Source organism: Anser cygnoides, chromosome 1 (genome assembly GCF_040182565.1).
Source record: "Anser cygnoides isolate HZ-2024a breed goose chromosome 1, Taihu_goose_T2T_genome, whole genome shotgun sequence".
In the NCBI taxonomy this organism is placed as follows: Eukaryota; Metazoa; Chordata; class Aves; order Anseriformes; family Anatidae; genus Anser; species Anser cygnoides.
Window position 1 is genome coordinate 147,425,984 of NC_089873.1, and position 14,980 is coordinate 147,440,963.

The window sequence follows — 14,980 nt, forward strand, 5'->3', positions numbered from 1 at the left end:
AGGAGCTGGTGCTAACCTCTAAGACAAAAAGTTTTGGTTGGGGAAGAAAAAACAGATACACAGGAAGTGTGGGGGTTGGAAGAGAAGAGACTGCTCTTGGGGTGGTGAGGGTGAAGAGCAGCCACAGCCATGGGGAGCTGGTCTGATGCATGCGGAGGATCTGTCACCTGCAGCATCCTGGGGAGGCTCAAGGAGGTGAGGAAGCTGAGGCACAGAAATGCATGCAGAACATGTTATTACTTTATATCTGTAGCTCTCAACGTTGTCAAATCAGAGTACGGCATCTCAGCTTGCTCTGCAATGCTCATGTGTTATGTGCTGCTTTCTCGTGTCCTCCTGAAAGCTTGGCTTCTCCAAGCGAGGTACTTCTGGGGTGGGAGCTCTGCGAAATCGCTGCCCGAGCTGCACAGGGAGGCTCACACAGTGCTGCTCCAGGGGGCTCTGGGCAGGTGGGATCCAGACCTACTTCTGCGAAGGGGAGCTCTCACCATGAAGATCATTAAGTAGCTTGTTGTTCAAAGAGTGTCTGTGCACTGGGAGTGGTGGAGGTGTGTGGGCAAACAGGGCTGACACACGGCGCTGTGAACAGCAAGGTCTTCGTGAACCCGTGGCTGAAGCTTAAAAATTATACAAGGTGTAAACTGGAGGGAAATTGAATTTTAAGTAGTTGCAGAAATATGTAAGTTTCTCTTTCAAGTTCAAAAGTAGTGATGTTCTAAACTCTTCTAATGGTTAAGTGCTGTTGATATACCAACTGCTTTGCTGATAGTAGTTGTAGATGTGAAAGTATGGAGAGTCCGTTAAAAACTGCTTTACAAATTTGCATTGTAATCTCTTAAATCTTGAGAGGAAGGAGAGAGCTCCACAGTCATATTAAAACTTTCTCACATTGTCAAGCTTTCTATATTTTGCTGTGTTGAGAACCTTTTTTTTTTTTTTTTTCCCTTTGCTCTAAAAATATCTATAGGTACGGTATTCTTGTACTAGCAAGCAGCTTCCTGCTGCTTTTATTTATTTATTTTCCTGAATCAACTTGATGTTTGTGCATGTAAACTGGTGTGTATGTTCACTTTGTGTTTTTATGTGAAAATGTTTTCTTTTATGTTGTAAAAGTTTCTTTTTTTTTTTTTTTTTTTTTTTTTTTTTTTTCTGGCTTGAGCACTGAAGTGAGGTGGTTCGTTAGGTGCTTTGGAAAAGAGGACTGTGTTGTGGTGAGAGAGGTTGCCTGAAACTCCCCAGCGGCAGGTGTTCGGTTTTCTGGGGCAGTTTCAGAAACAGCCCCTGACTTTGTCCAGATAAGAGGCTCCCTCTGAGCCCCAGGAGCACTTCTGTGCTGTGCGGGTGAGGAGCCCTGGCACAGGCTGCCCAGAGAGGCTGTGGGGTCTCCTCCTTGGAGGCCTTCCAAAGCCGCCTGGAGATGGGCCTGGGCAGCCTGCGCTGGGTGGCCCTGCTGGGGCAGGGCTTGGGCCTGGTGGCCTCCAGAGGGCCCTGACAGCCTCAACAGTTTTGCGTGACCGTGGTGTGTGACAGCAACCTTTTTACTGCTCTAGTTTTGAAGCTTTTCCTCTCATGATCGCTGCAACCCCAAACCCATCTGAGCTTCTGTCTGCAACCCCACGTGTAACTGCCACAGGCCCACCAGGGTGCGACCCTTTGCAGGCCCCACTTCATAACTGAGCATCTGAGCTGTTCCCCTGGTGCAGCTCCTCTCTGCTGTATGGAGAGTGGCTAAGCTTTGGGGCGGGGAGATGGAAAACAGTGTTATTTTGATTTTGAATTAGTCTAAAAAAAGGGAATTCAAAAGTGGGATGAACTTGATCAAACTGGGAGCATCTGTGGCATGCACAGAGATGGAGAAGGACTGGGAAGCGAAACCATTGGCTTTGTCATGTATCCCAACAGCTTTCTTCAACTAGCTTCCAGAATTCTTGCCTTTCCATATAGAAAAAGTACCATCTCCTTTACTTTTAGGCTCAATAGCGTGACATTACTTTCTGTATGTAGATGTTGTATTATTTGTTGGCCACCATGAACTGCACAAGCTGTCAAGAAAGCAATCTATAATTACACCAAATGTCTTTAATTTTTCACTCTCTTAACTTCTACTTACACAACTGCACTGTATATTAGTCCTGCTTCTTCCACAGCATCTTTCCTGTTAACCCTTGTCCAGCAAGTCTGACGAAGAAACAGAGGTCTCCAATAGCAAAGATACTTCCAGCAAGTTTTGTGAAAGTCAGTGGGTAGCTTAGGCAAGTGCCCCTTTCCCCCAGGGGGAGGCTGCAGCCTGAACTAAGTAGTTATCTGCTCTGTTTGGCCTGCCAGCAGTCCAGTGGGCATACACATGGCTCAGGTTCACGGCCAGAGGGTGTGAAAACAGTCTTGAAGGAGATGGGGGTGGGGACTGATGGTGTTGTGGAGGAAGGGAAGCTGGGGCTTGGCGAGTAGCTCATGGGGATGCATGACTTAGTCCATAGGAAATTAGGCCTTGTAGGGTCTGCTGCTCACATGATACTTCACTGCCTGTGGTTATCCAGATGATGCAGACCCATTGCTGATTTTTTTTTTCCTAAAATAAAGAATCTTGGTATTTATATTTGTCCTCTGCAGCAGGTTTTGATTTGGTGTGGTAGTGGTGAGTGCAGAGTGAGGGCACTCATTCCAGTGAGTCCTATTGCTCTTGTCAGAATAACCAAAATCACATTCGCCTTCAGTTTTTCCAAGAGTTTAATTTTAGAAGAGGCTTTCAAGCTGATTTCTCTCTTTCACATGTGCAGTATTAGTCCAGTATGGTTACCAGAGGTGCCAACAATGAGCATAAGGATGTTTAATCTTTCTTGCTCAAAAGTAAACAGAGAAATCTGTTTTAAGGCTATAAAGAAAATACAATTTTATTTTACTTCTTCCTGCTGCTCACAATAAAATGTAAAACCGTTGGGGTAAGTTTTAACCTGCAAAATAAATATTTGCACTGTAAAAAGCAACTTTTATTACAAAACTATACTACTGGCTACAATAGGTTCCTCTGTACGTAAGCTTAAAGAAATTGTAATGTGGAAGTAAGACTTAGTCCTAAGAGTTAGTTTCTGCTTCACTGAGATTTTCTTTTAAATCCTATATCCCTTAGATATCTTCTGAGACGTGCCTGAACTGGTTATGTTGGCCAGTATGCAAAGTAATATGGCTACATAAAGCCCCAAGAGGGGAGGCATCATCCAAAAATAGTAAAGGTGATGAGCTGAGCTGGATGTACACGGAGTCAATGAAACACTCCTGGCTTGCTTTACCACCAGTCTGGATTTTGCCGTTTCCCTGGAGGTTTCCTTTTTCAGAGGAGCACAGACAATAATTCAGCTGACCACGTGTAGGTATCTTCATTAGGGGAAACTGTCTTGCTCTCTGGAGTCCATTAATGTATTAATTAGATTTCTACTGACTAGAACGAGAGCTTAAACACCTACCTCATAGTTACCCAAATGTATGTGTTTTAATATTGAATGGAATCTAACTCTAGGGGCTTGATTCAGTTCTCTAAATGTAGGATTGTGATTATATTTGAGTAGTGTCTGAGTTGCTGCAGAGGATCAGAGCAAAACCTACACTGACCCTTGCTGTCTGTGGTTAAGCAGTTGAATCCTGAAGTGTATCTACACGTGGCCTAGGTACGTAGCTTCCCATAAGAGTCTGCAGAGTCCTCCCTGTAGTGGGACTTGGCAGCCTGACCTTTTAAAAATACATTCCTCCTCTACTCCTCCATTATCCAGAACTGAAGGATATAGAGGGGCGGATTATGTGTGCATGTTTTCATGCTCGGAGCTGCAGCAGAGCAATCTGGAACAACAACAATAACAAAAATTGCGTGCCATAATGGTAGCTCCTGCTATTCAATACAGCACAGGTACAGGAAAAGTCAGATAACTGGATGCAGAGAGAAGGGAGGAAGCAGACCATGCTTGAGAACTACAAGTAATGTAACATACACGTGCTCTGACATTTTAAGAGCTTTGGAGCTCGGGGCATAGTTCTTATTGGAGATGTTTCTGTGGTAGTTTTCAGCCTAACCTTTAATTTTAAGTCCAAAAAAAATGTTTACTTTGGAGTGTGCATATAATTGTGTATTACAGAACTGTGTCTGCTTCTTTAATTTAGAAAATTTGCTGTTTAGGTTTTAGGATGGTGAAATACTGAGTAATATGGAAACTTTCTCTCTTGACTATGTGACCTAGCACGTATTGCAGGGACCATAGCTGGAGCAGGTGCACAGCTCGGTGCTGATCTCCCTTAGCTGTGGACGAGGACTGCTCACCACTGCAGTTAACCACCAGCACAGACAAGTAAATCCAGGGCACACTTTCTGGTTGGTTAACTACCATGACATCCAGTCTGTTGGCATTTCCAAACAAATACGGATTTTGATTATTCTGTTACTAAGATGCAATGTTTGAAACAATTGCATGCAGAAAACAACTTTCACTTTTCTCAGGTCGCTGCCCCAGGCAGATTCAACCTTCTTACACGAAGACGTTATACCATGGTGGATGCATCCTTTAGTTCCGCAGAGAAATGGAATCAGTGGTTGAGCGAGGTGCAATGCATGCAAACCAGAAAACATCTGCAAGGAATGTAAGTATATGTACCTGAACTTTTAGCTTCCTTGAAAAGCAATTTTGTAATATCTTTGGAATGAGAGTGGGTTTTTTTTCCGTATTTATTGCTGTCTTTATCATTACCCTCTGAATTTTGTCTTTTAACTAATTTTCTTGCAGTCACTGTGCAGCTTATAGGTTTCCAAATACATGATGATAATAGCATATAGAGTTTGCATTTTCCTATACAATTCTGTTGTTCTGCTGAAATGAATGAGAGTTGCGTTTCAGGAGATGAAAACAGTATTTTTCACTAATCATCAACTCTTCTGAGATGCTAAACTTCATTTCTTGAATCTCTTGCAAGAACTTCTATTATTTTTTCTTTTTTTTTTTTCCAAACCAAAGAGCTGCTTTAATCACTTTGTGGTCCTCATCTGAGCCTTGTATCCATTAGCAAGTATGTCAGAGTAGCGCTTCACTGTTTCGAAGAATTTTTTTAGCAAAAAAAAAAAAAGTTCCCATGAAAAGGAGATTAAAAACTCACGTGTTATCTAAGTATTAGATACATCGCAACAACTGGTCTTGCAGGTGCATTGGGCAGTTTGCATAATCATATTTGCATTTTGACAGATTTGTGCTCATAGTGTGAATCCCCTCTTCTTTTGGCATCCCTAGACACTTGTGTAAGGGTGAGAACCAAGCGTGCTTTTTCTCTTGACTGACTGTTGACTCTGTGATTCATCCAGCAGGGGCCCTGTGGACTCCTGTGTTAAGATAGTGCTGACTACTGCAGTTGCTAATCTACAGTTCCAAACTGTTTTTTGTTTCTTTGTTTTAGTGCCAATTTGCAGATTTAAAAAATGCTCTGATGTAACAAATAGTTATGCATGTCTCTGCATCTTATAAATAAGTAAATACTACTTTGTTCTGTCAAAGATGCAAATTCTCACTGAGGCTGAGTAATATCACATCTTCGTTGTACAAGTCAGAGATGCTTTTGAGCCAAGAGAGGCTGTTAGTCTTGACTATCCGTATCAAAGAAATTAGTTGTGAGAGGAGAACCTGGTGGTTCTCTGCATGAGGATGGAAGGAAGCCCACTGAATCTGAAGAACCCTTTACAGTTGGCTATGATACATTGGACAATATTTAAAATTCCTTTTCGGGGGAGGAGAAGGCTAACTAAACATGAGATAAGTCTGCCAGTACAGATTGCGTAAGTTAAATGGCTTCATTGCAAATTAATTTCTTCAGCTCCAGTTGGTGCTGCTTTCCTTGTGCTCGTATATGGGAATAAAAATCGTGATACTTTTACCACATGTAAGTAGTCCATAAGAATGGAAATATCTTGTTTCCATTTTGTCACCTGACCAAAGAGGAGTTCTTGTGGTAGCCAAGTGAAGATTTAACAGTTGGAACTGCAAGACTTGGATTTAAAAGATGCTCTCCTGCCCTCTAGTGTTAAAGTAACTCCTGGTTACTGTACAGCTTTTGTCTCGAATCACCTGATTGATTTTTGTGTCTGCGTGTGTGAATTTCTGCTGTCTCTTGAAAAATGGAAAACTTACAAATTGATCCTTTCTATAAGTGGAAAATGATACTGGGAGATGAAGAGATGTTTTGAGCTGTCAGTAGCTGTCTGCAGAGTTAAAACACTGTTCTTTGTTGTAACTTTGTTATTGCATTCTCTTTCTCTCTCATTTGTAGTTTATTTTACGAGTAGGTCTAATACATGTGTGAAGATATGTATTAGGTAGTGATTCAAAAAAATAATTCATATCCAACTTTTCGATTGATCCAAATTTCTATGTAAGTGTCAAACATGAAATACAGATTAGGTATATTTTAAAACTTTTATATGAAAGAAAAAGAATGTATTTTGGTATTCTGGTCCCAAAATAACTGTTATTTATCCATATTGACTAAGCTTGGCATTGGAACGTAGAGGAAAACTTGGGAACCTGATTGATGGCAACATCAGCAATGAGAAAAATTATACAGCGCTTCTGAGGGAAGAACAGTAAATGAAAATAAATAAAAAAATCCTTGTTATAGCTGAGACTATCTATTGAGAAAGCAAGAACCACTAATGAAATTCTGTTGCTGTTGAAGCTAATGGGCCAAGATTGCACGTCAGTGCTGTAGGGATAAAATTACTTCTCTTTTCCTGGCAAGTTAGCTCCAGCTTGGTTTGTTGGTTTGTCCATTGTTTTGCACTTTTTTAAACAGCATTTTTAGAAGTTTTACCCTCTGTTTTCAAGAACTGACTTAGCTCTTAACATAGTGATGATCTCGTGTACTTTTCTTCAAACGACCAATCAGTAAGGTTGGGAACTGCATACTTTTGATGCGTGAAATAGCAAAATGGATACTGAAGCTCAGCACCGCGAGCTTGAGTTGAGCAATGAATGCAGATTCAAGCATTCGTGTCTGTGAAGCATGGCCCCATCTACTTGCCCCGGAGTCAGTACTGATGATGATGCTCCACCCATTACAAGTTCAGGCTCTTAATTAGCTGCTTGTTTTGCTGTGTTTTCATTTGCTCATTCTCTATTTATTTGTGGTTTGCTAATGGAAGTCCTGGTTAAGTTCACGTCAAACCAGACACTTTACATGAGGTTATGGCTACACATGGTTTAATCTGGGTTTGCAAAGATAATTGTAGTGAATGGAGAGTTGTACCCGTTGTCTTTAATGTTTCTCTTTATGAAAAAATGTCATAAAGTTGATGGTCTTCTCAAGCTCATTTTGCTATGCAAGTATGTTTATTAATGCAGCCATCATGCCTAGAATCTGGAGTTTCTTTTCTACTTAATTTCCAGATTCCTCTCTCCTTGCCTTTTACTCTGCTGCTCCACTCTTTAGAAACAGCTCAAGCTCTCCTTTCTGGTAGCCCTAAATGGATCTCAGCAGAAATAGCTAGCCAGCGCTTAATATCCTTTGAAATCCCCAAATACACACCCCAGCTATTGCCAAAATAGATATTGTGCCATGACATGTTGTGCTATTTATCATCATGCCGTGACATTTTGCCTATTGTAAATAATGTATACATATGAATAATAAGATCAAATATTAATCACGTTTGTAGCAATAGGTCCGACTGTAAAATAAAACAACAACAAAAGAGAATTGTATGGTGAGACATTGTTGAAATAAAATGTCATCAACAAATCTGCCATTTACATCTCATCTAGATATCCATAATATATGCCAGTAGAAGTTTTTGCAGGTGGGTTATCTTTTTATCGTTATTTTTATTTTTGATAAACTGAAGTAATCCTCCAGCAGAAAGCCATGGTGCTGCCGACCAACACTAGGGGTCACTGTTAGACCCAATTTAACGAGCCTTGGGGCGGTTGATTTGCAAAGAGAACCTGTGCGCCTCGCATCCGTATATTGGCTCTTTCAAGAGCTGGACGTATTTTATTTCTGTCTTTTTTATTTCATCTGAAGGAAGATAAACAAATAGAAACCAAGATTCAGCTAGGGAAAGGGAAAAGATCTATCTTCTGATTTGTGAGCCGTCTTTACAAAAGCATAACTTGTGTTTGTGGCCTGCCGCGCTCGTTTGTCGCTGCGTTCAATGATCTTACAAACAGTTCCAGTCTTTTTGTGACGAGCAGACTGAGAGAAACAGCCGGTCTCCATCTGTGTCCATGGGACCAAGCACCCTGCTCCACAGGACCTGGAGTGTCACCGAGCCACACCAGTCAGCAGGGGCTGAGGGTGTCCTGCAGGACTGGTACCGTCAGCTCCTGGCAGGCACAGCCCTGCTCCTTGGGTATTTTATTTTCTATCAGTGATTAATGAATTCTTCACAAGTATTTTAGGTTTGGAAATAATCTCCTCTGGTTTTTAGCCTAACGAGAGAAGGGAGTTGCATCAGCTTCAAGTCCTTCTCCAGAGCTGCATGGGAAATTAGAAAGCTTTCTATAGCCTTTATTATTTTCATCTTGTTCAAATGTGGGAAGCTGCAGGCACCGGCTTGCACCGCGAGGGCACGCCTCTTTGGGTCATATGTCTTTCCTCAGTAATATCATGCTATATGATCAAGATGTGCTGCAGGGGAGGGCTGCAACCCTAGAAAGCATCTCTGCCGTCGTGGGTCCTTTCTGCTCGTGTGTCGGAGGGAGGGAGGGGAGAGACCTGGTGGGAGGCACGGCCTTGGCTGCTTCGTGGTGTAACCGCCTCTCTTCTGCTCCAGGACCGCCGGTCTGGAGGAGGAGAGCTGCAGAGATGAATTGAGATGGAGGTCAGATGCCTGCTTTTCACTCGTGAGACTTGACAAGGTCTGCTTGCAAAGCACAAGAGCACGTGCTTGCTGCACGTCGGACAAGTGGCTCCTAACTAATGTTTTCCTCGTGTCTCTCCTGTTCCTGTTCAGCACCAAGGAGGGTGAAAGAATAGCACTGGGTGTAAATGCTGGGGTGGGAAGCTTCAGGTGGTCCTGGCGTTTTGCAACTGTCAGCAGGTGAACAGCTGACTAGCTTTTCTGATTTTTAGAGATTTTTGAACCGAAAGTGACATGAGCAGGAAAAAAAATGGAGCCCGGCCCCAAAGTGTCTGCAACCTGTGGTTTTCATTGCTGTGAGGAGCGCTGAACCTGTGGCATGCCATTTACAGCAAGGCTTTGCTCTGATGCCTCTATTTTGTTTGCTGGTCAAGGTTGTGAGGCCTCACAGCTAATATTATCTGTCTGCCAGCTTGGATATGTTAGTTTTTAAAAGCTATGTCCAATCAATGCAAATATTTTAGGGAATGTTTTAGGCGCCAGCGGGCACAACTGTAATGGTTTGGGCATTAGAGACTGGAAACGAGAGGCAATCACTGCTTCAAGCACTTCCGCAGATGTCTATATTACAAAAAAAAAAATGTTTTTGATGGACAGCTGGTAGGATCCTTAACTCATCCACCCTCAAAATCTTACGTGGTAACCCTGTGACTAATTTATTTTCAGATAGGAAAGAAACAATACTGTTGAAGGAAATAAATATGACGAGGAGGGAGAAGTATATTGAACCCCCAACATAGACAGGAAGGAGATGGAAGAGCTGCCCAGGGACCTTCTAGAGAGAACGGGGCCATGTGTAATGAATCCTAGAAATGCTGGTAGTCTGTAATCCCTTAGCAATTTAATTCACGGTGCCCTGAGAACCTGAGGATAATTTTTCACTGCGTTTAGAAAACAGAGAAGTAACATTACTGTAGCTATGATGACTGACTGCCTTTACTGTAGGAGTGATTTAAGTTGTTTTATCTGATTCTGCATGTGAGCTGGTGAAGAGAATGCTAGCATACTTCACTCTTCATATTGATAGCAAAACAGCTTGTACCACAATGACATTTTACCTGGGCTAAGAGTGAGTACCATGTTTTATACAATACAGCCTTTCAAAGCAAGCCTCACGAGCCTTGTGTTAATATGCACTTGAAATTACTTCATTTCATTTCTGCCTGTGGTATTTCTCAATTTATCCTGGCTCCCAGCGCTTGCAAGGAGGTGTGCACGTGAGCATTTGTACTTGCTCATTCCTTTCTACCAAAATAAGTTCAGGGCAGTCAGAGAGACTCTGAGATGTGTTTCTCAGTGTGTTAATCTCGACCCCTTTACCTGTCCTTTAAAGGCCAGAGGTGTAATTCCCCTCCTGTCTTTTGGGTTGCACTGTGCTACAGTTAGATACGTTTTACCAAAAAAAGTAACAAATTTCACAGAATAATCTGCCTTCCTAAAACACGCCTCACCAAAAAATATGGCAGGAACTGGAATGCTGCTCATCAAGTTCAGACTTAATATCTCATTTGTTCCTATTTGGTTCCTTAGTAGATTCTGCACTGGCCTCGGGCAATAGCAACGTGTTTCTTCGTGATGAAATGTGATCGGTTATTTGGATGCTAGCAGTAAGAATGTAAGTGGCATTTCTGTTGGTTTGGCACGAGTCTCCAGAGGTACTTTTTTTTCTAACTGCTGGCTTGGTCGTTCTAGCCTCTAGGTTCACGCGCTCCTGTGGAAGCACGGCAGACTTTGTTGCACGTTCCTGCTGTATGCTTTGTGATCCTTGCCAGCTGACTCACCTTCGGTATGCGTTCTGCCACCCGTTGGGTCTGGCAAAGCCAGCACCTGTTGACTTCTTGATCAGACTTCGTTCAGCTATCTCGTGGCGCATGCAAATTTCCATTTCTATCTGGACCTTGATCAAAACCTGCGTGGAGATCTTACAGATCCGGCAGGGTATGGCTGGAGGCCGGGCCTGTGCAGCTGAGGAGCAGCTTGCAGAGAGGTCCCAGGTGCTGTCTCTATCACCAGCTTTCTCTCGTTCATCAGATTTCATTTTTCAGTTGGTACAGGGGACTGGATTGTGCTTGCAAATGGCCAGTAAGGAATTCCCCTGGAGGAGGAAAGCTCCAGTTGCCATAGAGCCAGTTTCTGCACGTTCTTCTTCTGTTCCCACTCCTCCTGCCTGGCAGCTGATGATAGGAAATGACCGAGGCTGAAAACAAGGGATCTCACTGAACTTTACGTGGGTCATCGAACCAAATTATAGATTCCTCTTTCCTGCATTGGGGTTATCACAATCTGACCAGAGATCTTGGAGGCAGGACCTACTGCTCAGAAGTGCCTCATTTTCTTGTGCTCATTGTTTTAAGGAGAACCTGACCCACAGCACCTCTGACAGCATTTCCCTCAAGTGGCTTAAATGAGGTCTTGTGTGTTCAGGGCACTCTGGGATTACTGCTCAAGGACGTGTATTTGTTCAGAGTAAGCACGGCAATCCCAAGCATCCAAGATGTGTTGGAGTTGCCACACGAGAGCAGAGTCTGATGTGCCTGGGGTCGTGGTTTCTTTGTGCGCATAGAGGGGGGTTGCTCTGTGCAAAACCACAGATATCAGTCGCTGCATGTGTGCAGTTACGGTAGTTTAACCATAACAACAGCAGGGTAGTAGATAAAAGGAATAGATTTTGTAGGCTTGTCTAAACGTAAAACCACGTGTAGGGGACATCTTTACCTGCTCCTTCATCTCTAGAATCGAAGCAGCCCCATAGCACCTTCTGAATGAGCTCAGCGTGGCATCCGAGCTTTCTGTCCTCATGGACTCAGCTAAATTGAATTGTTTAGCTTTGTTTGCAGAAGCTGAGGATTTGAAAACCACTTCCTAGAGCCTCACACTTCTGCCACAATGAAATTAACAGGGTCATTCTATACAAGTGAGTCACAAGTAGCAGGGCTTTAAAAGAGGTATGCTTTTCACTTCCACAGGGTAAAAGCTTCTCATCTGGAGCCTGGAAAGAACAGGCTTCTGTTGCATAAAGAGAAAATTTCTGATTTATGAGGTTTGCTCAATACGTGTTTCAAGAGATACACGAAGTTCTGCAGTGATCTCAGTCCTTCTGTAGACCAGATGACTATACTTAGTAACTTCACAGTCTTTCCAGGGACATTAAAATATGTTTTCTGACTTGTGAACTGTTTATGGCTTTCCTCTGTACAAATAAATTTATTTCTCCAGTTGCATAGTTGAGCCAAATTATATTTCAAGTTAAACAGAATGCTTATTTGAGAGGAGGGGGGGGGCTGGCTTTCAAATTGAAGTAAACTAGAAAGACCCAAAGGGTTTTACTGGTTATTGAAAGAGCTTTTGTAGTTGGAGGTATATTAGATATATATTTATTTTGACAGGACCATGCATGGTATAAGGGAAAAAACTTCATCTTAATAGTTTAACCCAAAATATTCTCTGGAGCAATGGTTTGAATGAAGCCTTCTCCAGACACTAAGGTTGAAGAATAAATATTAGGGCTGAAAGGTGGAACAGAACATGCACTCAGAGGTGCAGACTCCCCAGGAACTTTTGTTAGATAAATTGAAATGCAGTACTTCCCCCCCGTTTGATTGTTAGTCACACCTGTCCCCATGTGTTTGCTCAAGTTTATTTTGTGCAGCTGCTGCGAGTCCGTGCCAGATGGCAACCTAGCTCCTGGAGCATGAAGAAAAGAAGTGAAAGAACTGTGAAGGTCTCGGATCCCCCTGTGACTGCCTCTTCCCCTTCAAGGTCCTGATCCTGCAGTCCGGGGGAGTACATTTTGTGTAGGAAGGGCATGTAAAGTCAAGTCCCTTGCATGCTTTAAGCTAGTGCAATCAGTCTCCTCTCTTTTAGTGACTTGAGCTCCTTGTTGTTACAAGTGTGGTCAGGTGAACGACATTTTTAAAATGGAGGCAAAGATCTTAATTTGACTTTGATTATCTAATGAAGATGCAGAACCGTATTTATTTAGCTAGCTAACAAAAGAATGTTTGGTTTTGTTTTGCTTTCAGCCTGACAGCACAGGATGCTTTGAGAACAGTATATTTTATTTGGGCACCTGATTTTTAAATTTCCAGGTTCTTTTTTTCCCTTAGCTTCCACGTGGGCTTGGCACGTAGGCTGAGTATATTGTAGTGAGAGCGTTCGTTGCACAGAACATGCAGACCAAATGTGTCTAACTCTAACGTCTGCTTCTAATATTGGAGGAAACAGCATGCAGATTAAAACTTCTTATAAGAAGACCCGGTTACAAGCAGGATTTTTTAAAAAGTGTATTTCTAAACACAGAAAAAAAAGTGTATTTCTAAACACAGTAGGAGGTGTTTGTCATTCTGAGAGATGATGAGCATCAAACTAAAATTGTGTTTACAATGTAATAATGAGTTGCATCAGGATAATATGTTACATGATGGAAAAAATGTGCAAGTGTGCATCCATGCCAACCTTGTTCCTTTCCTCAGAAAGGTCAGAGGATAAAAGTATTATGCCCTGTCAGGCAGCCAGCACCATTTTACAGCTGTTATTAGTTGCACTCGGCATAGAGGAAATGGGCTCTTGCCTTCAGCTCACAAAAGCAGAGCCTGAAATGAGTTGTGCAAAGCATTCAACTTGGATCTGTAACGTACTTGAAATCAATCTTGGTTCAAGTCTGGGCTGGCTCTATGCACTTGCGCCCATTTGCTGGAATTTTGTTTGTCTGAAGTTAGCAAAGGTGGGTATGAATCTTTTTATTTTTTTAAACCCATACCGGAAAATTTACAAACTTCCACAGGTTTTCATGATTAGCATTATAACGCAGTCTATGTTTTATACTTTTTTTTTAGCTGACATCTTCAAGGGCTTGTAAATACTGCTTTGTTTTTTTCACAGCTGAGGTAAGGCTTGCTTTGGCTGATGTTCCAGCATAATCAGATGGACAGGGAGCTGAACCCACGTGTATCTGCAGTAACAATGAGTTTGAACGTTACATGGTCTGGATGGTTATTGCCTGCCAACCTGTGCATCTTCTCACCTTGTTAGATTAATCTGTCAGCCATGCTTTGTCTAGCTTAGGATGTAGCTGGGATAATGAGATTCTCTAGCTAATGGCTGCTTGTGTCTTCCAGGAGTGCAATACAGGATGTAACAACACTGCAAAACACCATAAGAAATCTGAGCTTTACCTTAAATCAGTAAGCCAAAGTTAACTAACTCAGGTTAAAACAGCAGCAAAGATGAAATAATTTGAAGTTTAACTTGATGCAGGAAGCTTGCTTTCAAGACTGTATGAACACGCTTAGCAAAAAGGAGTTTGAACTGTTGCAAAAGCCGTAAATTAGCAAAGCTGCAGGGACTCTGACTAGTGGGTAACCAGTATTTCCTGAGGGTTATACCCATTTTGCTTGCCTTTCATAGTGGGTTTTCATAGGTGTTTATGTAAGGGTGTCCAAGCTACAGCTGCTTGCAGTGTGCTCTGCAGATGTCCCCAGCAGCTGCCCCCAAACTCAGTTTCCATCGTTTGTGGGAATGGAGCTATGCCTGGTTGACACCCCGCTTTTTTGCACCGTAACCAGCTCGTATATATTCTGTTTTTTTGATAAGCTTCAAGTTAAAGAGTCCAGAAGTGATAGGAAGCTTGTGCTGTGCAGACTGTTAAAAGAGCTCAGCCAACACTGCTTTGCCTGCTTCCGTGGCACGAGAAGCCTGGCAGAGACGGGGAGACGAAATTAAAGTAATTACCAGTAACGCGCCGTTCAGCAAATCCCAGTTTCTGTTTCTGACGGTGTTAGCAGAGCGGTGGGATCAAATCAAAGGCCACAGCCCCCGCAACAAAGCCCTGGCAGAGCACAAAGGATGCAGCAAGCAGAGCCACGAAGGACAGCCAGCTCCAGGGGAGGGGGAGGTGGAGGCCAGGAGTGATTGTCTGTCTCCTGATAATGGGACCAATTTTCAGTGCAGCTATGCCAGCTGAGCTCCAGAAAGGCACCAGGGAATCCAGCTCAATGGGCTTTAATTTGTGCATATGTGTATGGATTGTATATGACAGGCACGGTTCCAAATGCCTGCCAAATCACGCCGCTGTGCTTAAACCCTAATACGTAGATAATG

At 42.7% G+C, this 14,980-nt stretch overlaps 1 protein-coding gene across 2 annotated transcripts in view; it reads left to right on the forward strand.

Annotated features, from left to right (window-relative positions):
* The first annotated feature begins 67 nt into the window (after positions 1–67).
* RASA3 (RAS p21 protein activator 3) overlaps positions 68–14,980 on the forward strand; it is a 164,230-nt gene continuing 149,317 nt past the window's right edge. The window contains exon 1 of one of the 2 annotated variants that reach the window (XM_048077913.2): positions 68–195. In XM_048077913.2, coding sequence (XP_047933870.1) covers positions 150–195 — 46 coding nt within the window. In that variant the 5' untranslated portion in view covers positions 68–149. Of the gene's footprint in view, positions 196–4,600; positions 4,624–14,980 lie in introns of those variants that run through there. The other variant, XM_066985291.1, reaches the window with a different exon arrangement.